At 37.1% G+C, this 27,205-nt stretch overlaps 2 protein-coding genes across 8 annotated transcripts in view; one reads left to right on the top strand and one right to left on the bottom strand.

Annotated features, from left to right (window-relative positions):
* The first annotated feature begins 977 nt into the window (after positions 1–977).
* SHISA3 (shisa family member 3) lies at positions 978–3,515 on the top strand. Its single transcript, XM_071555205.1, has 2 exons — positions 978–1,266; positions 2,094–3,515. Exons 1-2 carry the CDS (start codon positions 978–980, stop codon positions 2,543–2,545), a joined length of 741 nt encoding a protein of 246 aa, XP_071411306.1. The 3' UTR covers positions 2,546–3,515.
* Positions 3,516–7,213: 3,698 nt separating this feature from the next.
* Positions 7,214–27,205, bottom strand: part of ATP8A1 (ATPase phospholipid transporting 8A1) — a 116,005-nt gene continuing 96,013 nt past the window's right edge. For all 7 annotated transcript variants that reach the window (XM_071556565.1, XM_071556561.1, XM_071556560.1 and 4 more), the window contains 4 exons: positions 19,171–19,259; positions 18,721–18,813; positions 12,013–12,104; positions 7,214–11,689 (listed from right to left, as the gene is read on the bottom strand). In XM_071556565.1, coding sequence (XP_071412666.1) covers positions 11,592–11,689; positions 12,013–12,104; positions 18,721–18,813; positions 19,171–19,259 — 372 coding nt within the window. In that variant the 3' untranslated portion in view covers positions 7,214–11,591. The remainder of the gene's footprint in view (positions 11,690–12,012; positions 12,105–18,720; positions 18,814–19,170; positions 19,260–27,205) is intronic.

Below are 27,205 nucleotides of genomic sequence, written 5' to 3'. Positions count from 1 at the left end.
GCTTTAGATACAGGAAAAATGAATTCTTTTGCTCAGCTCGGCTTTAATATAATGCTTGTTTCATAAGGACTTTCACTGAGCAAGGGTGCTTCTCAGCACACAGGGGAGGTATCATTTAAATAAATGTTTCTTTGCTTGAACCAGAAGTCCAAATCTGCTCAGTTCATTTAAAATATTTTTTCCTCCAGGATAAATGAATAAGCAGTTCCTTTTGTGGTTTTTGCTTGGTGACTTGCTATTATTCTTCCAGCAGAAAAAGGCTCAGACGCTCATATGAACAGATGTGTCCCTGCTCCCCACCCCACATCCACTCTCTCCCTTTGGAAAATAGAGGTGACGGGGCTGGTGTTTGACTAAAAGAGGCTATAAATCTTCTGGGCATATGCTGCTATGGCTTTGCGCGTAAAAACTATCGAGGAAGGGAAACAGGTTAAAAAGCAGAGCCTTGCAATAAATCGTACGCTGTGCTTGGTTTCTTAACCCTTAGATGCGCAGGGCTGCTTTAATAAACTGCCAGTTCGAAAGACCCTTCTGCTTCGTGGCGTCAGGCTGGCGGGGAGCAGGGGCACGTCTGGGGGTGCGGGACCGGAGATTCCGCGCTGTGGCTCAGCGGGTTTCGCGCAGAGGCCGCGCACAGAGCCCGCCGAGAGGAAGAAGCCCCGGAACGCAAACGCTGACCTGGCCGCAGCTCCCCTTCCTCCGCGCCCAGCCTCGTCCGACCGACAGGTACCGAGCGGGACCGGCCCGGCCACGGGGGCAGCGAGGTGCGGGGGGATGCTACGGGGGCGGAGGGGCGAAGGAGGCGGCAGGTGAGCGCGGGGGCGGCCCCGCGGGGGCGCGGCTGTGTGTGTCTGAGTTGCGGGGGGAGCTGCCCCCAGCCCCCGGACGCGGCGCAGGAGGCCCCGCACCCGGGGCCGCCCCCTTCTCGCCCCGTCGGGGCGGGCAGGCAGCGGGGCGGAGGTGGCGGCGGTGGGGAGATGGCGGGACGGCGGGCGCTGCCGCTGCTGCTGCGCTGCCTCCTGCTGGGGCTGCTGGGCGGCGGCGTCGGGGGCCAGCCCGGAGGCGGCGAGTACTGCCACGGCTGGGTGGACGGGCAGGGCGGCTACCATGAGGGTTTCCAGTGCCCCGAGGGTTTCGACACGGCGGCCGCCACCATCTGCTGCGGGTCCTGCGCGCTGCGCTACTGCTGCGCCGCCGCCGAGGCTCGCCTGGAGCAGGGCGGCTGCACTAACGACCGGGAGCCCCCAGACCCGGGAGTCACAGCCCGTGAGTGCCCGGCCGCGGGTCCCGAGGCGGGCGGGAGCCGGTCCCCACGGAGCATCCCCCGGCCCGAGCCCGGCTGCGGGGCTCCCTGCGCCGTCCCGGCGGGTGGGCAGGAGGCGGGCGCGGCTCCAGGTGCGCACGGGGTGGCGGCGGGAGGGCGGCTGCGGAGCGGGCCCCCGGGGTGTGCGGCGGCTGCGGTTCTCCGGTCCGAGGGCACTGGCTATTGGATCCGTCCCCCCGGATGGCACACTTATAATAAGTTCGCATGGGTCGACTTTGCTGTGTCTGTTTCACTTCGTTGCTCCCGGAGGTGACAGTGGTGCTCTGCAGTGCGCTGCGGGCACAGCCCCACCGTCCGAGGGGCCGTCAGTTTCCCAAACAAAAGAAATCCGGCAGCGCACACGGAGACTGGTTTCCCAAGTCAAACGTTCTGCGCTTATCTTCCACCTTAAGAATGGAAGCGATTCGACAGAATCCGCAGCATTTGAGGTTCGCCTGCAGATTCACGCTGTTACTTTGGACAGCCCCGACGTTTGGGGAATGAGGGAGGAGAGGAGTAAGATTCTTGAGAGATGCTCAAGAACTAGCGAACGGGAACCTGGTATAAACAGCTTTTACCTTTGATATCTAGGAAAACTGTGACAAGAAAGAAATACTGATTGGAACCTACAGGTTTCAGTGATAATGAATCAAAATTCTGTCTTCTGAGCAGCTCGGTGTGTTAGTGGGACTGAAATGATGGGGGCTTTAATAAAAGCTGTGGAGTTTATGCAGCAGACCTGTTATTTCAGTGGGCTAATTTGCACGGCTTTTCTTCTTTCTTCTCCCAGAACCAATCTATGTTCCATTCCTCATTGTTGGATCACTGTTTATTGCCTTCATTATCGTGGGCTCACTGGTAGCTGTTTATTGTTGCACATGTTTAAGACCTAAACAACCGTCGCAGCCAATACGATTTTCTCTGCGGAGCTATCAGACCGAGACTCTTCCCATGATCCTGCCCTCCACAAGCTTCAGGACACCATCTAGGCAGTCCAGTACTGCGACAAGTTCCAGTTCGACCAGTGGCTCGGTTCGGAGGTTCTCCTTCCCCCGGGCAGAGCCAGGATGCCTTGTGGCGTCACCACCCCCACCATACACATCTGGCTGCTTCCAGACAGCCCATACAGTGCACCTGACTCAGCCAACTGGATTTCTGGTGTCGCCGCCGTACTTTGGATATCCTCTCCAGCCAGAGCCTGCCCTGGCTGGGAAGAGCTGCTCTGATTTTACTCAGAGTTGAAAAGAATTGTGAAGAAGTAATGCAGCCTTTGAAAGCACAAGGATTGCTGCCGGTGGATGTCACACTGATATGTTCTGTGGCTGCAGAAGTCAGAACTGTTTCCGTGGGTGAGCTGCCCTTGGAAAGTGCAGGGTCTCGCTTGGGATTGCATTTCCCAAACTTGGATCACACTTATAACTGAATTGTAAAACATTCCAAACAGTTGCTCTAAAAACACTGCTCTGATACAGAGAAAAGTGAAAGAATCATTTTGGGGTACAGGTACTGATTTCACAGTGTTATAAATGACATTTTAACCTAATGCAGTTAACTTAGTTAACAAACAGTAGCTGTGTTCCACTGATAATAATCAGACATTCTATGAAGCAGCAATAAGCTTGAGAAGTAAGAAAGGAGTAAATACTTACTAAAGAATATCCCTGAAACAGCTGACTGCTTACCACTTCCATGAGCAATGAAGAGGAAGAATTTTATTAGATATCAAAATGCGCAGATTTTTTACAAATACATATACTTGAACTTATACTGCATATTTGAATTAGTAAATTTTAACTATGATAGATAAAACTAGTACTAAATTAGGCAGTTGAAAATGAGCCAGTCCCAAGCGGCCAAAATATCTATGAGAAAAGCAGAATGTATTCAGCAATATCCCCAAAAACTTCTCACATAAAATTCTAAAAATGGTGTTCTACATAAAGCATCTTTCAGAAGGAAGTATTTATTGTCAGCTTTTTACTCAGCAACATGTAAGTTGGACAAACTGATCATGAAGTTCTATTTGTAAAATTAGCTGTGTATAAAATGTAAAGACAAGCTTGTAATTTAAAATATATTTACAGCATTGACAACACTAATTATTTAGTAGTCACACACAGAAAAATTACCAATAAACTGTGTGGTTGAAATGTTGTGTCATCTGTATCACTTTGTACAGGTAGTGTTTGATGAATTTAGTTGGTGTAACTATCCTGCATTTTTTCCTGTTAAAATAGTTTATTTTGCTTTTTAAAATGATTTACATCTTTAACTGCACCTCTTCTGCAGATTTAATATAATATAAAATTCTGACTGTATAGTAAACTAATAGATTCATTAATGTCTTTTACATGCAGCTATGCTGAAAAAGTGGTGAAAATGACACTGATTAGTTGGGTATTTTAGATTAAACATCTTGCGCTAGGAATAAATTTTGTTTGCCCTTCTACATTCCTTCACCCAAGTAAACCAACAAACCAAATGGAAGAAGAAAAAAAAAGCATCCAAACCAAACACATGCAGTAAGCAAATGGAAAATACACAAGAAAAAAATGAAGTCATTAAAGGGCTTCTCTGTATACTTACTTTTGAAAACAAAGTAATTCCGTGGGTCAGAATTTACAATATCAGAGGCTGAGTTTTTCTATTTTATCAATCTCAACCTCCCTGCCTATGGGAACTATTGAAGTACATTATAGCTCACCAATCTTAGAAGTGTTCTGGAAAGTGGTTCCTCAAGAGCTGAGTAATTTTTTATTCTTTGCAAATATCTAGCAATCAGTAGTTATGACAAAAATATTTTGAGATAACCCTTTTAAATGTTTTTTATTGCACAATTAACATTACAGTCCAACAGACATTATTGCTGGAAGTGCAATTTCTATGCAGAAAGACAGACAAGTTGTATACTATGATGGCTTAAGTAATAAGCTTTAGCTTGAATGCTGTAATTGTTAATTACAACCTACATCATGATACACAGTCTTATATACATTTTACAAAATACTAAAAACAAGATTTTGAGTACTTGGGAAATTAATTGAAGGTTCAGTGGTCTGGCCTGCAATTTTATTTTAGAAACAACCTCCAGGGAAGGGGGCAGGTAAATTTTTGCTCACCTATGATGTTGTTTCATAGGACTCTTCACTGGGTATTTTGAATAGCTACTAAACACAGGACTGTTCATCAAGTAACTTTTTTGAAAAATCATTGAGTAATGCAATAGGTATCAACTGTTATTTGGAAGCATACTGTGAGATCTGCTGACCATTCCTGTGTACAGCAGAAACAGTAAACCAATTAAACTGGAATTATTTACAAATTATAGTAAGCCTCCAGTTAGTAGAAATCTTTATGTGCTAAACCAAGGCAACACAGGCCCCTTCTGGAAGCAGAAACTGGATCGATTTTAACTAAAACGGTGCACTTTATATACCTTTAAAGAGTAATCAAGTCCTCAGAGACACTGACACAGTTGGTAAGTGCCTGAAATTCAGTGTTTCCCTCAAAGACAGGCTGTACACAGCGAAGTCAGTCGTGAGTTAGACTCAGTCACTGCCCATTGCCATTTGGTGCTGGACAGTGGACAGGTCAGGCTGCCTCACTGTGACTGTGTCAGTGGGCTCTGCAATAGAGTTTTAACTGAGGGACAATTTTCACTACACTTGCTTTAGATTTTAATGATTATTCAGCCTAAGGAGAGATGCCATGAAGTCTGTAATTTAGCATGAAACAGCCTAGCAGGTAAGACACCTCTGAGCCACTTCTTTCCTTCCCCTGATGCTGCATAAGGGGTTTGTCTGCATAAAATGTTTGAAGAACTTGACACACGGGAATAAAATTTCAATGAATCAGACTATCTAAGTCTGTAAGTTTATAATAGAGTGCTAAGTACTTCACAGATCAGTAGTCAGAGTGCAACAAATCCTGCAGGCAGCATTGTAAGGGTGGGAAAGATCAGGTTTAGTTGAAATAGCTGTACTGGGTTACCTGCGATGCAGGTAACCTGTGATGCACCATCTCCAAATAGATAAAGAAAAATCTGTAAATGAACAAGAATCTATTACTGTTCATTTAGCTAGTTGCAGTGACCTATATAGCTGAAGGCAGAGTAAAGCAGGTGGCCAGAATACAAGCCCATGGATGGAAATGCTTGTTAACTGTGCTAGTAGTTTCCAACCTAGATGGATTTGGTGTGCAGCTGAGAATGCTGAATTGCCTTCCTAATGAAAATGACCTATTGGCACTAGATACTCCTGTGATTTATAGAAAATAGGAAGTTTTCCTAAAACTTGGAGACAGAACAGAAATGACATTTTGGTAAGAGTTTCAATGCCTAATGAAACAGTGTGAAGGAGTGGATGTATGGTTGCCAAAAGCAATTGTTTGCTATCAGAAGTAACATTTACAGTCAGTACTTGCTTTACTGCCATGTTAACGAAGTAGATTTAACTATTTCTTTTGTAATTCTGGAGTTAGTTCATATTTCTTTTACTAGAGCAGTGCTACTTTAAAATCAAAATGAAAGAATATTCAACCTTAATAAATTACTGTCATTCACACATGATGCAATAAATGCTTTGCTTGCCATGAACTGGTAATAACTTAGATGAAGACTCTCCAGTGCTAGGAAAAACATTGCAAACACTTGCAAGAATGCCTGAAGGATTTTTGAAACTAGGTAAGCAGTACAGTATATGGCTATGAAAACTCATGGCTTATTTGTAATACTAATCTCACTGGAATTAAAAAAAGAGTGACAATTTCAAAACTATGTCGCCATTACTATTCAGTTACAGCTGGACAGCAACACCAAGGAGATGAAGCCTGTTTTCGGTGCTGTTTGCTGCCTATTGTGATGTGCTGCATGAACTTAAACTACCCTGAACAGTGTGTCTGCTTTTGAGGTGGCTACTGCTCCACAATAGTCACATAAACAGTTTTTGACTCACAGTTGCATTGAGGCTGTAATTCCATGTTACCCTGTTTTCATTAGCAAAGGCAGAAGAAATGCCTTTCTGTTCTTTTTTTTTTTCCTTCCCACCTATGACTTGTGCAAATTTGGGGGCTGTAGTGAATCAGTTTAGTGAAATGACTTTAGCTTAAAAATAATCTTTGCCATATCAAAGAGGTAAAGTATTTTAAAGGGAACCTGGATCATTATAAACTGGATTATAACCTGAATAATTTCAATGGCCTCATGACTGCCATTGTAGTAGAGGCAGTGACATACCATGAGGTGGAATATCCTTAAACCAGCTCTGCCACTAAAGACTTGGTCTTGTGAAACCAGCTGCATCTAAGATGAATCTCTAATTGAATCTGCTTAGACAGAATACAAAATAAAATCATTGTTTAGTGCATATATAAAGAATCAGTCACCTATCTACAACCAAAACTCAGTTTAGATTTGGATATACTGATTCAGTGGTGTGGTGGGCACTGTTACAGGAAAGAAATATGTACTGTTATCACAGCCAAAAGATACAGTATTTATCAACTGTTGTCTGAAAAAGGAGGTGGTGTTTCCTTATTCCCACTGTTACCCTTCTTGTACTGCATACTTCTCTTTCAAAATATGGTATCACCACTGCAGTATGTCAGGCCTCGGCTGGAGGTCACTAAATTTCAGACTCCAGTGCTCCTTGTTTGTTTTTTTTTTTAAAACTTTTTCTAGACTTCACCTGAGAACTCAAAAAGACATCTCAGATGTTAAAAAAAAACCCCAACATAAAAAACCTTAAAACAATATTCTGCTTTTTCACCTTACATTAATAAACATAAAAACTCTTTGGTATTTATGAAATACTATTTCTGGTATGTCCCATTTTATGGAATTCAAACCCAAGAGTGACAAGATATGTTTTCTTGTGAAACTAATTGCTAGCATTTCCAACCAATCAAGTCAGCAAAGCTTCTTAATTTAATGGCAAAGTTTATTCATTTTTTAACAATTAAAAGACAAAACATTTAAAATTTGCAGTTCAAAACATGCACATTCACCAAATGCCGAATGACATTTAACACTGCTTAGAACTGAATGTGTTACTAAAAGAACTATTTAAAAAACACAGTGCATTTAACATCCAGTTAGAACTAAACCTGAGAAACTACCATAAACACCGAGTCAAAAAATCTTCATTCATGCAGCTTCATAATTTCCACAACAGTTTCAGCAGTAATGGCTTAGTGGAGTTGTAAAATCTCACTTCACCTCGAATGCAAGTTCTGCTGTTTCAGACTGACCGCTTTCTGCAGCGGTTCAGACATATCAGACACTGAAAATTGTAATGAAAAATTATGTTGAAATAGAAAACAGTATTAATGCATTTATGGCTTCCATTCTACATTGAAGAAATGCCATAAAATATGTTTTAAAAAAACCCAACTTGTTCTGGTCACAGCTTTACAATTGCAAATCAAACTCTACATGGAAATGCTTTTATTTTAGCATCAATTCTCCAAAGTTTGCACATCACCGCTCAGATGCGTAGTTCTTATACTCACAGGCAGTCCAGATGAAGCCTATGTGAGTAATGGTTTGCATAAGCAGGAACCAGGTTTGGAATGCTAAAATATTCCTTTGTTTAATACAGATCTATTGGTTAACAGCAAGGAAACTGGGGGAGCGAGGGCATAGGGGGGGAAGGAGAAACCCACTTGTTGAGTATTTTTACCAGTGAAAACATCCAGTACGGAGGAAGCTCAACCGACAAACTCATTTGCTTAAATAGCATTAGCTTCTCGGTATATTATGAGCAGACTTAACAAAGGCATTAAAAAACAGGAATCAACAACCACCATGCATTGCCTCAGAACACTTAGATATAGTGCCTCATGCATACAGAAAGATAAATTCATCAGAACTACAAGTGCTTTTACACGACACACAAGAAAAAAAGGGAAAAAACTTCTGTCCTTGAATTTAACACATATGCCAAATTACTTGTCATTTAAGATGGGTTCAAATGTCATGACAGAAGTCTTACGACACTTAATGGTCATCTTTGTAACACGGTGAATTTTATGGATGCATGTGGACATATAGGAATCTTCAGCTATCTCTTAGTGTTTCAAAATATTTTATTTATAATTTTATACAAATAGAATGATGACTAAGTATAAATCTGTTGAAACTGCTTTGCAAAAATATGTGTAAAATTAGGAAATGGCAAGAAAAAACTCCAAATACAAATTACCATAGGTTTGTCAAAATTTGTTTCCAGTTACTTCTCTTTTGAATAATTTTTATATATATATATGTATATATTTAAAAATAATCAAGCAACAGTATTTATATAAGACACCCGATTTTTAAGTGGCACTGGTTCTATCTTCAGAAGGAAATTTTTAATACTAAGTTGCAGTGCACAATGAAATAAATGGAAATGTCCATATGAGTTCTATATTTAATGCACATTTGAATTTTCAAACAATAATAAAAGAGGCATTGTTCTGAGCATTTTTGCCTAAACTTTTTTTCGTTAAACAAACATCAGCAGAATTCCCTTATTTTAACAAAGATATGATGTACTAACAGGATGGTAACTGATTATATAACTGTGTACTTAACAGGAAAATAAAGTGCATATTGTATCCTTGACCTGATTTAAAATTGGGCACACACAGCTACGATAATCTTGTATTTTAAAATGGAATTGTATGAGCAGTCAAATCCCACAATTTTTGCCACACCTGTCTCTTCTGCTATTTTTAAGAAGTGGTATCTTCCAACCACTAATTATCAGAAAAAGTATAGAGACAGGAATAAAACTCATCATAAGTAATAAAAATGAAAAACTCAGTTTGTAAAATACTACTTCAAATTCTGCAAATATACAAGGATGAAATGCTGTCCCAAGACTATCTTAAAAATCCTAAATTACATTCTAAATTGAGGATGTTAGAGCTGTTTCAGTCGCTTTCTTCCTTTTTAAGATAGTTAAACTGGGGATATATTGTGTGTTATTTTTTTGCAAACTGTATTACAATGGTGAGACAGAATTTTAATGCATACGAAGAATAAGAGATCATGTAAATATCTCATTGTAAATATTTTACAATGTATTTTAGTCCTTGTGTCCTTTTCTGAAAAATTAGCAATTAAACCATTTAGGATAGAAAAAGAATTACTCATAAAGAGAGTATGTAGGATTGAGTCATTTTCTATGAGTTAAGTACACTGAAAGATTATAAAGGAGCAACAGGGTCGTAGTTAATTTCAGAAATGTTTTTAAATTGGTCATTGTCCCTTGGATGACAGAAAATAGGGACCCCCATTTTAGGAAAGGGGCATGCCCCCAAATTTTTTCTTGCCTTAGGTCAAGTGATTTGGCCCTCCCATATTGATCCATCTATTTATCTATGCCTGAAATGGCTTTTCTGAAGGCAGTTCTTGTCTGCATGACTGACTGGCAGTACTGTTTCTAGTGGGATACATTCCCTTTGTCCCTGTGTCTTCTGTTTTCTGTTTAACGATCACTCCGGGAAAGTGAGAGGAAGACATTGCATAACATGCATATGAAATACAGATTGCCTTTCCATTGATACACCCCTTCCTAAATATGTACTTTCATGTAGTGCCTTTTGTTGGGCTTTCCATGTGTATTTTTAAGTTTCTCTTAGAATGGAGTATAAAAAACTTAGACAGTGCAATAAACGATACATGAGGTGTTTAGCTAGATGAAAGAGGAGGTAAAGTAACCTTTACTAAGTATATCATGAATGAAGGAGGGCAGAGATAAGATCAGACTGGATGACTTGTTACTTCTAACTTGAAAGTAAACGATTTGGAGAGCAAAGAGGAAATTCTTAATTTAACAGATCATTGGAGATAATGTTATTCTGCTTTTCCATCTAGCTGGCCTCTATTGAAGGAAAAAAAAGAGATCACTCATGTAATGCACAGAAATTTCATTAAAAATAAAACCAATGGCTACTATACAAAATTGTATTTTAAGTGTGATTATGGTGGCCTTTAAACTCGGGATTAAACATGGACTAAAAAGTTGCAAGAATTAACGAAGCTTTGAAGTTCAAGTAGCTTTTCATAGTTTGAAACCTGATGGTTTTGTTGGGTGTGTTAAGCCGAGAAATTCTATCACAATGTTCTCATTTAACACCTCCCTCTTTTTTTTTTCTTATACCAGGTGTATATTTTTCTGCAGTCAATTTCTCTCTATTTTTGCTTAAAGGTGACAGTATATAGGTATTCTGGATGACCAATAAAAAGAGACTGCTTCAATGTATTTCACACCTTTATAAGAAGTGACTTTAGTGCAAATAGACCAGTACATACCACAGACTAGTGAAGGACATGCTTTCTCTGGATTCCAGTGTATGCATTTCAAATAATCTTAGTATAAAAATGTTGAAAATTTGATTAATTTTAAAAAATAAGTTAAAACAAACTTTCTTTTGAACTTACAGTATAAGCAAATACAATAAAGCATCACAAAAATAATTGTTCGCTAAAGGGAAGTAAGGCAGAGCAATTCTTAAAAATTGAACAAAATAATATGCATACAAGTTGGCAGCCATTTCAACATATGCACTACTAAATGAAAATAAGGGGAAAGTTTGTATAAGGCCAAAGGTGCAAAGACTTGCAGTTTTGAAACAAATGCCATAATGGCCACTCAAATTAGACTTGCTGTAGTTTCTCCTCAAGTGTGGAGACTCAAGCATGCAGTTCTGAGATCAGGACTGTAGATAATTTCCTTTCAAATTATTTCTAACAACATAAAACATTTATGGAAGTTCTTTGGCAAATGTTTTCAGGTTAGTTTGACACAAACATCTATGAACATCTCAAAATCTTTCTAAAAGAAGGTGAATTAACACCATAAAGATACTGTTTTTTTCAGCACTTGTTGAAATCAAAGGCTTGTTATCAACTGTATTTAAATAAACTAACACTTAAAAGTCTTCATAGATGCTAATTGATCTGTCAGCGTAAAGCAAGTTTAGAGATCTGACCATTGCCTTTCTAGTATATGAACAGTATTGATTCAACTTCATTGCAAAATAAGCAAGCTGGCAAGATACAAGGTAAATTCCAATCTGTTTACAAAGACTAAGCAAATACTTGTTAAAAAATTTTAGAGATGGTGTTTTACAGTATAGTTGCACAGTGCTTATGTCTACTGAATACACAAATCCAAACTTTATGGAACAAGACCATCATAGATGTTTCAGTCTCTGATAACTGGGCCATGGTCACAGCTCCCAGCAATGAGCCTACCTCACAAAATTAACTACTAAGGCCTAAATCTCGAGCTGTGTTCCTTCACCATTCCTCAGGCCTTTGCTTTGTAGTATCGTAAGCTCTTATTACTTCAGACTGGGAAACTATTCCATTTTCATCTTGAGAGAAGGCATAGCCATCTGCAGATATAAGACAAAATAGAAACCAATTAAGATTTTACCAGTTTTTTTTTTAAACTTTAATAAAAACAACGAAGGTCACAACAGAAGGGATTAAAGCTCTTTTCAGCAATTATTAAAAAACTGTATCATTTCTGACATAACTCTGCACTTATAAAATAGCAGAAAGAACTCTACGGAGTATATTAGGAATGAAGAGAAACTAACAAAGAGTATGGTCTAATGAGTTTAGAATACTGCATCTTTACTATAAATAAATGCAGTGAAGGGTAGAATTTTACTTCTACGTTATTGGATATTAATTTTTGTCAGTGAACACTTACGAAGCAAGTTTTGCTGCAAAGAGTCAGAGCGATACAAGTTCACATGGTTCTTCTTAAAAACATTCTTCAGTAGTTGTGCTCTCTCAGTTAAGCTGGAAATAAAGAAGAGTTACTAATTAAACTATCCCTTTATCTTTGAGTCTGTTCAATGGGAATGAATTATTAAGTGAAAAGTGTCCATTCTTTTTCTTTTTAAATTGTGCCTGATGAATTATTAAAAAGATGATTAAGAGCATGTGTAAGGACAGATTATTAAGTACAGATCCCTGGTAATGATTTTATTTGTCACAATAGAGGCAAAATATTTATTTGAAACACTGCTGTGTGCTGACAACACAAATAAATGAATAATATTGTAAACCTTTCAGCATGACTCCTTTAGAAACATATGATGTGAAGGGAGGGCACTGTCTTCCTTAATGTGGCTTCCTTGTATGGCTTGATTAGTGCCAGGCTGAGTTAGTCTTTCTAACATAGAAAGTGTTCCCAGTCTCTACTGACACAGTACCACAAAGGGATGGGAAATAAAGATGGAGAGGAAGTCATATTCATGGTCATCAGCTGTGTGTAGAGAAACATATTATTTCCATGAAAAGTGTTCTAAGAAGACGTATTCCCCAGGAAACTCTAAAAGGTATTTTTCTGGAGATGATGCCGAAATAACAGACTACTATTACTGCTAAGGTTGACTACCTCAGCCCATCTCCTTCCTTCCCAGCGCTACTGAGATTGTTTTGTTATATGTTTATTGTGCTTTAAGTGTAACCCAAGTGACTCTCCATTTCAACCCAATGAGAAAACAGGAATATTAAGCATTTTTTAAATCGAGACTCACGGATCAGCTAAATGCTGCAAACTGTAGTGAATGGAGTAGCAAAGATACAGGGTTTCCTTACTGTCCGTTCTCTCAAATAGGAACATACATTACTAAATAAATAACAGGTGGGCTAGCCATAGCTCAGAAAGCTTTCAAAATCTACAATTTTGATAACATATTAAATATGTGCAAGGGACTATATTACAAAAACCATCACACAAACCCTTCAGTGTCTTCTTCTAGATTTGATATTCACTGCAAATTAGAGCTTGTGTTTCAGAGAAATAGTAAGCTATCATTTAAACATTTCAAATGCTGAAAAATCCAGCCCTCTCCATGTGAACTGGTCTCAAAATTATTTCCATTAAAAAAAGGAAGTATCTTATGTTTATTCTGAGTATGTAGTGATTTGATTTTGTTACAGTGTTGCTAGATTATGAAAGTTGTCTCTTGTGTAAGGTTGTAGTAAGTAACACAAATTTCACACACCTTATGTTACCAAGTTTTGATTACTCGTATTACTTTTTAATATTACTGTCAATTAGCTCAACAGAATTATTTCCCAGGCTATCAACCAACCTTGCGGTGCAAGGAATGGAATTAGATTACTTTCCTTACTAGATTACCTTTCAAACTGTGAAATTAGAAATGCTCATTCTTTTTTCAGTGAGTATATACTTCTTACATATGAAGCTGAACCACTGATTAAGCTGAAGGGACCAATGTTTCATCTCCCCTTTCTGTTCCCCGCCAGCCCGGAGCTTCAAGGGAGGTGAAAGTGTGGCTTTTCTAAGTTGGAAAAGGAAAATAAATCTACTATTTCCACACCCACAGAGGAGTTCTAACTGCCAAATCTACAGGGTAAGGGGATAGGCAGGGGAAACTGCTTCTGTGGCCATGTTTTGAATGAAAAGATGGAATGAGACTTCCTTGTAAGAAAGGAATTAGGTACCAATTCCCAGAAAGTAGTTGCCATCTGCTAACTGAACAAAGAATAGAGAGGTTGAAGTGCTGAGACACATCTTACTCTCAGTGTTTTCCTAAGCTAGCTCTCTGGGGATTTTTTTTGCATCCTCATTGCTCCTCCAGGCTGTGTAGGAGCCTTCTTTTTCAGTTCAGAACTGCTGTTAAAGTGACAACATTAATAACAAATTAAGGACAGAAATTTAAACCACAAGGATTCAGAGAGTAAATAAATAAATCAGTAACTTCATGTAAAATTGGAGGTCAAAGAGGTGGAAGACCATGTGAATACCTGGATACAGTTATCAGCAGTATTTCCTTTGCAATACATCTGTGAAATTCTTCTTAATGTGAACTAAAATCAGCAATTTATATGAAATGTTTGACAGGTGTTATTTTATAATAAAAATCTATTTTGTTAAAAACCTAGCAGGCCTCCTATAGCATTTTTGGTACCATCATTCATTCTTTTTGTTCCAGAGTGAAATGTTCAGATTGCGTAAATGCTAAGCAGTGAAAATTCTACTTTAAGTTTTACAAGAACATGAAGTATCCACATGTCTTAGTTTATGTCTGCACAGATCTGATTGCTGCTATAGAAAATACAAAATAACTAGGAAATACACTTGAGAAAAGTGTTTCCAGCTATTCAGGTATTAAATTCCGCTTACTTGTAATACTGTGGGATCTCTGCTATGAACACTCTGTTGCCATTCAAAAGCATATTTAAAATCTACATGTGAAGTCAAGAAAATATGGGTTTCATAACTAACCAATGACAGATCATAGTAACTAAATGTCTATGCTCATTATGTGTACCTATATGGACGAGAAGAATATTAAGTATTTTTGAACATGAAATGTATACCTTTACAGGTAATCGCATTTATAGAAAAAAAATTACTTTATGTATTCCTGAACAATCACTTATCTGGTCTAAGAATAATTTCTAAGTGAACGTAATTAAAACCAATGATTCTATGAAGTAGCATTTGCAGTATTTATCACTAAAGACATTTCCACAATTTTGAACCGTTATTCATGTTATTGATAGTTCATGTAGTATTCAACATGATAAAAATATTTGTGAAGTAGAAACATTTTTTGTAATAAGTATTAATACAGTTGTTTCTGCTTAAGCATTATATATAAGTTATCAGAAAAAACCCTTTGCGAACAATGGTTTATATACAAAGTATCCTTTATCTTAGTCATTTCAATCTGGAGTAAAAATGGCTTAGTACCATTTCAATTACTATGACTCCAATGATAGAAACTGTACTTCTTGCAGCATGAATTTGTTGATTCACTGAAGCTGCTCCATTATTCATGCTATCAAGGCACCCTCAAGTTAACAGTGTTCCAACCTGAAAGTTTACTTTCAGGTGGAAAAATGGCCATGCAAAACTTGCACCTTCTTGCTCAAGATACAGTCTCACTTAACTGAAAAATATGTGGGATTAAACAGATTTTAATGTATTGCCTACAGAAGTGAAGGAAGTATTTTTGGACAGTTTTGAGGGAAAATCGCATTAAACATCCTTACACACAGCAAGATACAATAGCAGTTTAAACAACTTTTCAAATTATCACTCTAAAAATACAAAGGATGACAGATATTAAGGTTGTATTCTCCTGTCCTACTCTTAAAGCTAAAATACAATAAAAATATTTGAAGAACAGTATTTTAAATTATTTCAATGTACCTGTCAATTTTTATCCTAATTTTCAGAAAACAGCTGAAAGTGCAAATTTACAATTAAAATAAAAAACTCCTACCCTACTATTTTTTGTTTGGAAAACACCAAAAGATAAAGCCTTACAATTTTAATTGCATTTAAATGCATGTAATATGAGGCCAACACATTTCTAAAAAATGTGCAACAAATACATTCTAGCTGAAAAAACAGCAATGAAAATTAGCAATAATATACTTCATAGAATTACAGAATAGTTTGGGTTGAAAGGGACCTTAAAGGTCATCTAGTTCCCACTCCCCTTCTACTGCATCAGGTTGCTTCAGAGCCCCACCCATCCCGGTCTTGAACACTTCCAGGGAGAGGGGATCCATGACTTCTCCGGGCAACCTGTTCGAGTCTCATCACCCTCATGGTAAAGAGTTTCTTTCAAATATCTAACCTAAACCTACTCTCTTTCAGTTTAAAGCCATTCCTCATTGTCCTGTCACTACATGCCCTTATATAATGTCCATCTCCACCTCTCGTGTAGGTCCCCTTCTAAGTATAACATTCAGACACTGACCAATTACAGCATCTAGCCCAGAACCCAGACCTGTTATCTGTGGAAGCTGAGCCTCTAATTCGGTGTTGTAGTATTTTTAAGATGGGAACGGACAGAGTGGAAAAGTTTCTGAGTTATCTTTCTCACTCTTAATCAAGCAGTGATTTATATCTTCTAAGGTTATTTTGGTATTTCATGAGAACAAACCCCTTCTTCTGCTACAACAGAAAAAGGTACTTCCAGAGATATGCACACTAGAAAAATGTTTGGAGCTGAAGAATACACAGTAAGTTTTTTAAAAAAAGACTGTTTCTTCTTGCACAAGAAGCACTACAAATTAAGAATAAAGAAGTCTCATGTAAAACAGACATAGAGAACATTCCTTACCAATTTAACTACTTCCTCTACACTAGTACCTAATTAATCCAGGCTTCTGCAATTTAGGAGACTCAAAAATTTTACACAATTTCAATCAAATTTTTGAAGATGCAAGCAAGCCAGTTCATTGGACCATTTCTTTAGCAAAAAATACTTTCTCCATAAGACATGAAGTTTGGACTCTGAATTTAGATATAATTTAAAATATAATGAGGGAATAAAACCTGAAGAGAAATTAAGTTGTGTAACATCCATTGATTTGCATCGACAGGGTGGATGCTTGTATCTTTCAAAAATACAGGTCTAAAAATAACTTTCTGGAGATAGAATAGGTATAAGAAAGAAATTTCGGAAGGTAACTAAAAAACCTTCATGGAGCCCTTGTAACTACTTAATTATGGTCTAAAAACCTAATTATAGAATTGGTGGTGAAAACACCAAGTTCATTTTACCTATATAAGAAGGGGTTTTGAAAACATGCTGTATGTAGAATGAAGGAAAAGCGTACTGCCTAGATAACTGAAGTTAAACTAGCAGAATTTGGGAATACAAGAGAAGTCTTGGGAATGCAAAAGGTATGTTACTGTATTTTTTTCTACATCCAGAAGATATTCCCCTTTTATCACTATGCAGTATTAATGTCTGCTTTCTTTTCTGCAATTCATTCTTTTACAACTTTTGCTCTTTGCAAAAGAGCATGCAGCATACATTGCTTCTGGCCCAGAACTCAGCACATACATATATGACTTGGTTAATCTGGTGGAAGATCTTGCCCTGAATATCCTTGAATGAGCACTGCCACCAGAGAAAAGCATCCTTAACAATCAATATAGGTCACCATTAAAGGTAAAGGAACGTACTCCTGCAAGGACTAGTTGGGTCTTGCAGTGATGAAGGAAAAGTAGGCTTGAAGTAGGAACTGCTATCAACTAGGAGATTTTGCAGTGCTTCCAGTCTGAAGCTGTTGCTACAAAGACAGCATATAGAGCCTGATGGGAGACTGTACGTAGGTATGTTCTCTTATGTAGCCCACCACACTAGACTAGGTGTTCCACGGGTGGTGGGATAAACATCCAGGCCTCACAACAGGACCTCCCCTTGGAACTTGTGTATGTAACAGGGAAGATGAACCCAACTAGAGACAAAACATTCTTGTGAAAGCACTCATACAAGCTGGATATTCCACTGTTAGAAATGGTGGTTATCACCTTGGTAACTGATGTAATTTGACCTCAACCTGGTAAATCCTTGGAAGCTGATTCCCAGTGAGCTTGAAGAGGGATACAGTAAGACTGAAGGAGAAAAGGAACTAAAGTATCTTTATGAACAAAAGGTACTTTCTGGAAATTGAACCTATAATAAAAGAAATGGCTGTTTGTATTTTTTCTGATCTCTTTCCGTGCATAGCTTGGTAGGAAAAAGCCTCTTTTGGCTAAGCCTTCACCATGAAGATGCTGAAAGAACAGCAGTCCAAAGGAAAGAAAGAACAGGAAAATCAAGTATCAGCAGTTTTGGCTTTTTTTTAGACTTCACAAAACTCATGAAAATGAAGACAAGGAAAGAAAGCTCTAGTTCAGCCAAATGGCACTAATGAATTGGAAGGGGGAGGGAGGGGGACTTTGTCATCTCATACCCCATTCAGCAAGCGCTTGCTACGAGTTCAGCTAGGGTTAAAAAGTCTGAAGTATTTTAGTGAGTGCACACCTTTATGCTGAGTTTGCACCTTTTCAAATGACCTGCTTGGCCCATGAAGGAGGATGTAACAAAGGAATTCTTGTGGAATCTGAAGTTAAAAATCTTTCTTGCCTCACATAGGTTAGTCAAATTAGTTTGCTCTGGACTGGCATTAGATACAACGCCAGATTGTTATATTCAATTTCAGAACCTAGACAGTTTTGCTGTTTGTTCCTATGCTACTAAGTAGTTTTTTAAAAAAATTAGTTTTTTTGTGCTTAGGTCCAATTTATGACTATACTAGTGCATGACACAGGTTTAAACTTATTTTGTATTAATTTTTAAAACAGTCAAAAGTGACACAATTAAAATCATACCTCAAGTTTGTTCTTTACATAATAACTAGAAACCAAACAGTTGGCTACAAAGAAACATAATCAGTAAAAGCTTTTGCTAAAAACCTACATGTAAGCATATGAAAAAACACATGGTCTCAGTAGACCTGAAGGCCCTTTACAGATGCCTTTTGTCTGTATTGATTTTGAAAAATAACCTTTTGTCTTTGATACATGTAGAAGGCTTAAAATATTTAGCCTTTTTTTTTAAGACAACATTTTACAGATTTTTTACAGTACCTCTTGCCATGTACAACTGCCCCGGGATCCTCAGATTTTGCTTCCAACTCCTGAACTTCATCTACCAGTGTCTTGTAAGTAGCTCTCTTTACTCTGTAAGTATATAAAAAATACTGTGAGATTTAATCTCTTGAAAATAGAACAGATAGTTTTAACAGTTACATAAATATTCAACTCATAAATCCATCTTCCCAGACTTAAAACTAAGATTTGGAAGGAGAAATATCAAGAAATTAATCTAAAGAACGTATTTTATCAGCTGTTCTTGCAAATTAGAAATGAAAAATATTTATTAATAAGAACATTATTTAATATTCAGAAACAAAAAGGTGAAAAATATTTTATATAATCACCAGAATTATCTTCATTATTTTTTATTATATTAGTAATTAGAACACCTATTTAAAAGTCAGTACTTTCTTCCGTAAACCTCAGCAGTTCTGTACTCACACTTTGTATACTATATCAAGAAGTAAAGCTGTCATAGGAATACAAAGAAGTCCCATCCAAAACACTCCAGAGCTGAACATCATCGCTGCCTGAAGGCAAAATGTACAAAAATTGAGGATGTCATGACAAGAACTAGGAAAAAAAGATTCTTAGAAATATCAATTACTTAGTTAAGGCTATCAAAAACAAAATTAAATGAACCGTTCTAATCTGTCCAATGTGAAGTAAACCTTGAGCTCCTTTCTAAAATCCCGAGTCACAACAGAAATCCAGTAAATAGTAAGCACTAATTCATGTTAATAAGCTGGTAGATACACTGCTTAGCTCTTGTGTGGGGAAATCTACCCCCGCACAATGCTGCTCTATACCATTATGCTGATTGTAGGCATTTCCATTAAAATCAGATTTATCAAAAATCCACCCCTCTCAAATTCGTCAACAAATTATAAGCACAATTTCCTATTTGCAATTGATCTCAACAGGATGTAACAGTTCCCGACCCTTCATATGGATACTGGACACTGTTACAATCATTCTGCAATATAACTTGGATCGAAGTTATCTCCCACAGAACTTGCTGTACCACCACTCCCACACTGCAACAAACTCATGTTAAACAGATTGCTTAAAAATGAGAAATAAGAAAACGACCATTTACATAATTACAAAAGTATGCTAAACATTGTTAAATGAAGATACCACACATTAATGCATGGTGAAATATTTGAAAACAATGTAATTGTTTTTAGCTGTGTTTTGCTTTTTTCACACACTGCTTTATATAATATATAGGAATTTCTTCTGTTAATAATTTAGTCTATAGACATACTAAAACTAAAACGTACTAGAAAGCCAAAACAGACATCACAATGTATAGACATTAAAGGATACGCTTGTCACTTATGCTCAAGTGTCTACATCAATAATATTACGGATGCAAGGAGTATGATAAATACTTAACAAAGCATATTAATGGAAGTTTGTTTTGCAGTTAGTATTAAAAATACCTTTATAATCTAATTAGATTGTACAGAGATTGAAAGTAACAATGCTACACAACAATACCCTTTCAAATCTTTTGATTCATTACTTTGAGACTAAGTTCTTTCAAAGGTTAAGTCTCACTATGTAACTAAAATAAAAAAGCTGAAATATTACTTGTTTTAATTAGCAGCAAATGTAAGCTTACAGTAGCTAAAGTCTAATTTCTTAACATGCATATATAAACATTTTAGAATTATACTTGCTATGTTGATATATGAAAACAGAAGTGAAAATATCAGAAAAATAGTCTGACTTATATTCTCATGTAAGTAAAAAGTTCTGTTTACCTTGTTTTGTATCCAAATTCCTACAGACACTGATTATTTGGAAAGCATTAAAATGTATTTTAACCAAAAATTTGGTAAATTTTCATGGCTATGTCAAAAGGGCATAGATACTGCCTTGAGATTCTAGTAATTATTTCTGCTAACAGCTGCCACCAAAGTGTAAACACTGATCGGTGGCAGGTTTAAAATGAAACAATCCACATTTGTAATAGTGGAAAAAAAATTGTAACAGGAAGTAGAGAAAATATAGTAGTGGAGAAAATGTATTAGCACAGTCATTTTATAAGCAAAACATGACTTTTACATACTTAATAAAATACTCATTTTCTAAAACAAAAGCTAATAGGAAATGTCTATCACAAATACATTTTGCAAGACATAATTAAGTAGCAATGAGACAGTTTCCTTAAAAACAAGAAAAAAAGCATAAAAATACAACTTGAAGTAATCAGAACTCTTACTTCCTGTTATTAATGTTTTTTAATTTGTAAGAACATAGCAAAGAGCTGTCCTTGCATTTAGCCACCCGCTATTAAATGTTTGCTGGTGAAACAGCAAAAGTGATAATGTAGGTCTTAGGATGTTAATTCTGACCATTGTAATGCTAACTATGAATGAAGGAACAACTGGCGCCTACTATTCAGTCCATCCAGCCTTTGGCTTTACAAATGAACAACATGAATTGAGGTTAAAAAAAAAGTTTTTCTGCGTCATATTTGAAAGCCTGTCAGATTTTTTTCTTTTACAGAGTTAATCCAAACCTAAAAGATTTAAAGCCGACATTCGCATTAAAGACAGAGGGCCTCTTTGTATTTTTTGGACGAAGAGGGGAAAAAATAAAATCCCACAGAGGTATTTCCTTCCTTTCTGTACAAGAAAGCTCCCCCTTACTCTGTAGAAAACATTTTTGTCTCTAACTTTTCACATCTCTCTACACATAGGCAGGTCATCTGGGAAATGGCAAACCAATCCTTTTCAGACAATGGCACTAACAGGAGCAGCCTGTTCTGGGGACGGACTCTGGCTGCCTCTGTTTGTGGTTTACAAATTGTTCCTAATGTGAGAGATTTGTGGTCTATGCCAAGTCTTCCCCCTTTAGGCCTTGTGAAACCAAATGGAACCTGCCACAAAAGTGGCTCCCAGGGGAATTCAGAAGTAATCCAAAATGAGAGCTGGGAAGCCCAATTTATTGTAGGATTTACAAATCCTGCTGAAAGAATAAATAATTTGTTCTATGTGTAGTTCATACTCAGTATTATGACTTTCTAAAATAAATTAAGATTGTTTATTAAGTGCAATATACAGATTTTTATGTAAGTTCTTATTTTTAAAAAAGAAAAAATATGAAGAAAAAAGAAAAAAATGTGGAGAAATACTCCTTTTTGTCGCTTAGTGGCAGATTAGAAATCTTGGCTACAAAACGTTTTTAATGTACTGATGAAGATGTACTGTTAGGAAATTACATGTCAGAATGAAAAGAGAATATTCCCTTTTTCTTCATTATGAAACGATCTGCCAAAATGGCTAGCTCAGATTTTAAAAAGCCTTCTAAAAATAAGGAAAGACAAAACGGGTGAAATTCTTGCTGTGGAAAACCATACCCTTTTCAGTTTATCTGTTTCAGGTGTCATCTATATATATGTTTCCTTCCTATAAACTACAGAGCTTTTAAAATAACACCTCCTCAACACCACCAAACCAGCAAAAGTTTCCTGTATCAACCTACAAAAACTACTTCATTAGTTTTAGTTATCTTCATGTGTTTGCCTTCAGATATGCCAAAGTACTTACTGTTCTAATATTCAAACTGCTCTGCTTTAAATTCCAGTGCAGTGAAGTGCCTACAAATGAGTTATTGTATTGCCTTTGGTCTTTCTTTGCTATTATAATTTAAAAACATCTCTTAGTTCCTATTAATTAAGAACTACTTTCCGTACAATTCCAAAGAATTAAGTTCCTACCTATTAGGAGCTCTGGTTATTAGGTATATTAAAAAGTGAATCTCTCCATTTTCTGCAAATACAAAATAAAGTCTTACTGATAGACAACATATAGTAAGAGATACTGAAACAGAGGGAGTACTCAGGCAGTGGGGAAGCATATAACTGTGGATATTTGTAGGCAGAATCTATAAATTCTTACCTGAATGAATCTTCTATGAACAGGAAAAATGACTAAGGACAGACTAAGGAACATGCCTTTACTGTTGCCCTATCTCCTCTCATTTCCTTCAGCTGGGGAATATAAATATTCCATTGCAAGATCACTGATTTCTGCTCCATAGGCAGGTATGAAGGGTGGATTTTATCCCACAGAATGATGAATACATGATGGTCTTACTTATATAAACACAAATAATAAATAGTGTAGTAAATACTAAGCAAACACATACAAAAGCTCAGAAACACAGACATACTATAAATCCCAAAGCTTCAAGAATTTCTAAACTAAGGTCTCTTCTACAGATCTGTCCTTAGTTGAGTCACTTTTCACTAATATTTTAATATTCTAAGTATGCACTGGAACACACATCTTGTCTTTTCCACAAGAGGACCTTAATCACTCAGGCAGAGCAAAAGCCAGCACACTGTCTCTCCTGATCCAGTAAATTATGATTACTCCATACAAACTGGAACAGCAGATGACACAATTCTTTATTCAATCACCCTTTCAGCAGAAAACATTACCCTAAAAGTTGCAAAGTCAAGAGAAACTTAAATCTGGCTTTGGGGTTAAGATTCACTTGGGGGGAATGTTTTAGCATTGAAATGATGGATAAATGGATATTTAAAAAAAACACAGGTGATAAGGATGTAACTGTGGGAGGTTGTTCATGTTTTGGGAATCATCTGATTAGCATATTTGAGCCCCAAAAGGGATGAAATGAAAGACTGCAGCTTAATATGTGTTCTTGTGAGTAGCTCAGAATGGTTGCACATTTTCAGTTAGCGAATTAAGTTCATCGGCATTTAATGCCTTCCTTGCACTTTATAAAAGGCTAGGTTAGCTCATAGAGTTTTCACATTTGGAAAAAAAAAACCCAAACAGACCAACAATAAATTATGAGTCCAGAAACATATTATCAGTTGCTATCTCTGTTGACTTTAGACAGAGTGATGGAAGTGCTTTCAAACATAAAAAGCAAGCAAGAAGAAAAAAGGCTTCACAATAAACAGTAACACCCAGAAATTTCCTAAAAAAGCCAGAGAGGAGAATGACACACAAAGAAAAAAGCTTCCCCAAGAATTAGGAAGGAAGGAAAGTTCTATTGGCAAAAGTTTGGCTAACAAGGTTACACTATGGCTTGAACTATCAGACATGAAAAATAACCTTTAGAAAACTGGAGAGAATTAGCCACCTGGATATGAAATTAGACAAGCTAGAAAGTGCTGCCAAGTTGATATTTACCACACTTTTAATCATGCTTGTAATCAGAGAACATTAGCTTTCTAATGAAAAAGCTAGATTGTCCTCTTCTGCCTCAAAGGAAAAGACTCACAGGGAAACCTGAGTTGGTTCCAAGACGACATGAAAGAATATCTGGCAAAGGAGATGCAAAGCTTCAATAAGCAGATGAGTTCTGGTGGTTCTACAGTCTGTTACCATGGTGGGTGTCATCTACACCATAACAAATGTAACAGAAAGGAGTACAGTAAATGCTGCATTTCACTAGAATTTGTAAAGAACAGAAGCCATTCCTCACTACTGCACATCAGATGAGGAAACTTCTATGTAAAAACAGGGCAGCTGAGTATCATTGAAGTATAGTTGTATGCGTAAGTACACCAGGGTTTTTTACTGAATGTGATTCCCAACATTGTAAACCAAAAAACCCACCCTGTAACTTTTGTTTATAAAGATGATTGGCAATAATATGCTGATGGAAAGAATTCAGTTAAATGCTGATACCAGGAAAAGACTAACCTATAAAAAGGAAGAATGGTAGACCGATAATACTACTATGACAGATCATTGTAGGCAGAAAAAGTAAATTTGCTAGTTCAAAGATCAGCTCTGCTGTTTCTGTTTGTACCTGTGCAGTCAGAGAATGAGAATGTGATTACTGAATATGGAAAAGGATCTTTGAACTATAATTGGGAACAGCAGACTTGGGCTAACAAAACATCTGCTACTAGACCAAGTACAATTAACCATGAAGTTTTGAGGGCTCAAAATGGAAACTATCTATTGGGGATTAAATGGAAAAGGAAAAATCCCTTATAAAAATGTTTTGGATTCCTGAAGTGAAAGACTAAAAGCAAACTTTACTACTCATTAATGATGAAGTCACACCTAGAGAAGTGTCCAGTTTTGGGCTCCCCAGTACAAGGAACACAGACATACTGGAGACAGTCCACTGAAGGGGCATAAAGATGATGAAGGGCTGAAAGCATTTCTTATATAAGAAAGCAGCCTGAGATAGTTGGGACTATAGCCTGTAGGGGTGACAGTGAGTGCATCCCTTAAGGAAAGTAGTTTAAAGTTCTCCCTTAAAGAGAAGAGAGCTACCTGTAGTGTGTGTGGGGTCCTGTGACCAACGAGATGTTTCGTTGAATGTGAAGTGAATGGGTGAGCCAATGATGTCATTATATGTTGGATGTGAGAGGATATAACAGGTGTGGATGTTACTGAGAATAGAACTACTTCTACTGCTAATTACTATGAACTACTAACTACTATGATCTATGAGGAAACTGTCTTGAATAAACTTTTGTAAGCCTTCTGATCAGCCTTCTGATGCCTGCTGTGCCTGAGCTCTTCTGACCGTCATTCACGCCGCCCCCTTACGTGGGATAAGGGAACCTCAATAATAGCCTAGAGAAGGCTCAGGGGGACCTGACTGATGGAGATAGATTCCTCAATGTAGGGTGCAAGGAAGACACAACCAGGCTATTTCCAGTGATCCCCTGTCACAGGACAAGAGGCAAATAAGCACAAACTGAAACAAATCTGAACATCAAGAAAAACTTACTGCGAGCGAGGATGACCTAACAGTGACACAGGTTGTCCAGCAATGTTTTAAGCAACATTCAAAAGCTGTTTGGACATAGTCCCGGCCAATTTGATGTAGCGTCAGGAGCATCAGACCAGATGACCTTAAGAGATCTGTTCCAGCTTCAAGCCTTCTATGATTGTATATTAGCCTGAACACTGGCTTTGCTTTCCATTACAGTAGAACAAATTCCCCCTTTTGGATCAGACAATGGACAAATCTCTCACTAGAGAAGACCTGTTCATTAGAGACTGAAGTATCTGGACAACTTTTTTAAAAAAAGTTGTTTAGTGTTTTTGTGTTAAAAAATGCAGTAAACGGCCTAAATGCTGCCTATCTAATATTTTAATAAGCACAATTTCATATAAGCAGGACACTTGGCATAATACAGAGGGAAACCGTATTTAAGAAACTAATACTGTTTAAGAAACTAGTAATGTTAATGTAGTATATTCTAATAAATCTTTCCTACACCATGCAGATAAACCATCCAACAAGGAATATTATTGTTTTTCATACAATCAAATGATCTAAAATTCTGTAAAAGACATGCTTGTTCCTTAACTTCAGTTTCTGTCAGTAGTTTTATAGACCCCCCAGGTCAGACAGAGCAGAAACAGATGGTGCTCTGGAGAACTTTACAGCATTATCTACATTACCACAATAAATTAAAAAGTTTTGCAGATACTGAACTTTTGCTTTTAATGTTAGACTTCTTATTCAAGTTAAGTATATAATTCTAAGCAAACTTACTAATCAGATAGGTGGATAAAACAAGGCCTAAGAATTCAGAACACTTACCAGTAACAAGGGGCTTTACAAGTTGAAATATACAACATGTTGGTTTGTTTTTCCATCCTTCCTCAAAAACAGCTTTTCAACTCAGACAACCGTATTTTTTTCAAGAAAAGGGATAACCACACCGTTTATAATCTTAAAAATCAGTCTGCTTTTTTTTTTTTAAGTGGCATTAAAATGAAAAGTAGTCCTTTTAAATGCATGAATTGAAGCATTAATGGAAGGGTCTAGCAGCTTTACAGCCTACTGACACATGAATGGAGGCTGCTCGTATTAGGTAATGGAAGTTACAGAAACTTCATTTGTTAATGCAATTATTGCAAAAGGACTACATAGATGTAAAGACATAGAACAGTTTAATCACAGCATCATTTATTTGTGCATGTACAATGCACAATATGACAAAACATGGACAACAGGAAACTTCTGGCAATTCACTGAATCACAGATTAAAATGCACACAGAACAGTTTTCTATGAATTGAAGAGTTTCAAAGAAAAAAAGAATTACACCTAAAAAGCAAATAACCCATCAAATATTCAGAGACTTGGCATTTACTTTTAGAAATTTATGTAAACTACATCTGGTTTAAGCTGAGAAAATACTGTAAGTGGTTTAAAAATATTGAATGTATATTTCAATTATGTTATACATAAAACTTAATATCAACGTAGTAGAGATCTAAACACTTGACTTATTCAAGTCTGCAAGAAAAATCCCTTCTAGTCTCTAGTGACATCTTTTTTGAAATTAAATGCATCTTATTTAATGTAATGGGTCAAAACATATGGTGTTAAATCTAACCACAAAACTACAAAGAATGCTGGGTTTTTTTCCCCCTTTCTTTCTTGCGCATCTCTATTTAAAACCACCATGTTCACATGCTTCCATACTGGACAGCACTGACAGACAA

Source organism: Pithys albifrons, chromosome 5 (genome assembly GCF_047495875.1).
Source record: "Pithys albifrons albifrons isolate INPA30051 chromosome 5, PitAlb_v1, whole genome shotgun sequence".
Lineage (NCBI taxonomy): Eukaryota > Metazoa > Chordata > Aves > Passeriformes > Thamnophilidae > Pithys > Pithys albifrons.
The sequence above is the reverse complement of the archived record's forward strand: the minus strand, read 5'-3'. Positions and strand labels throughout refer to the sequence as shown.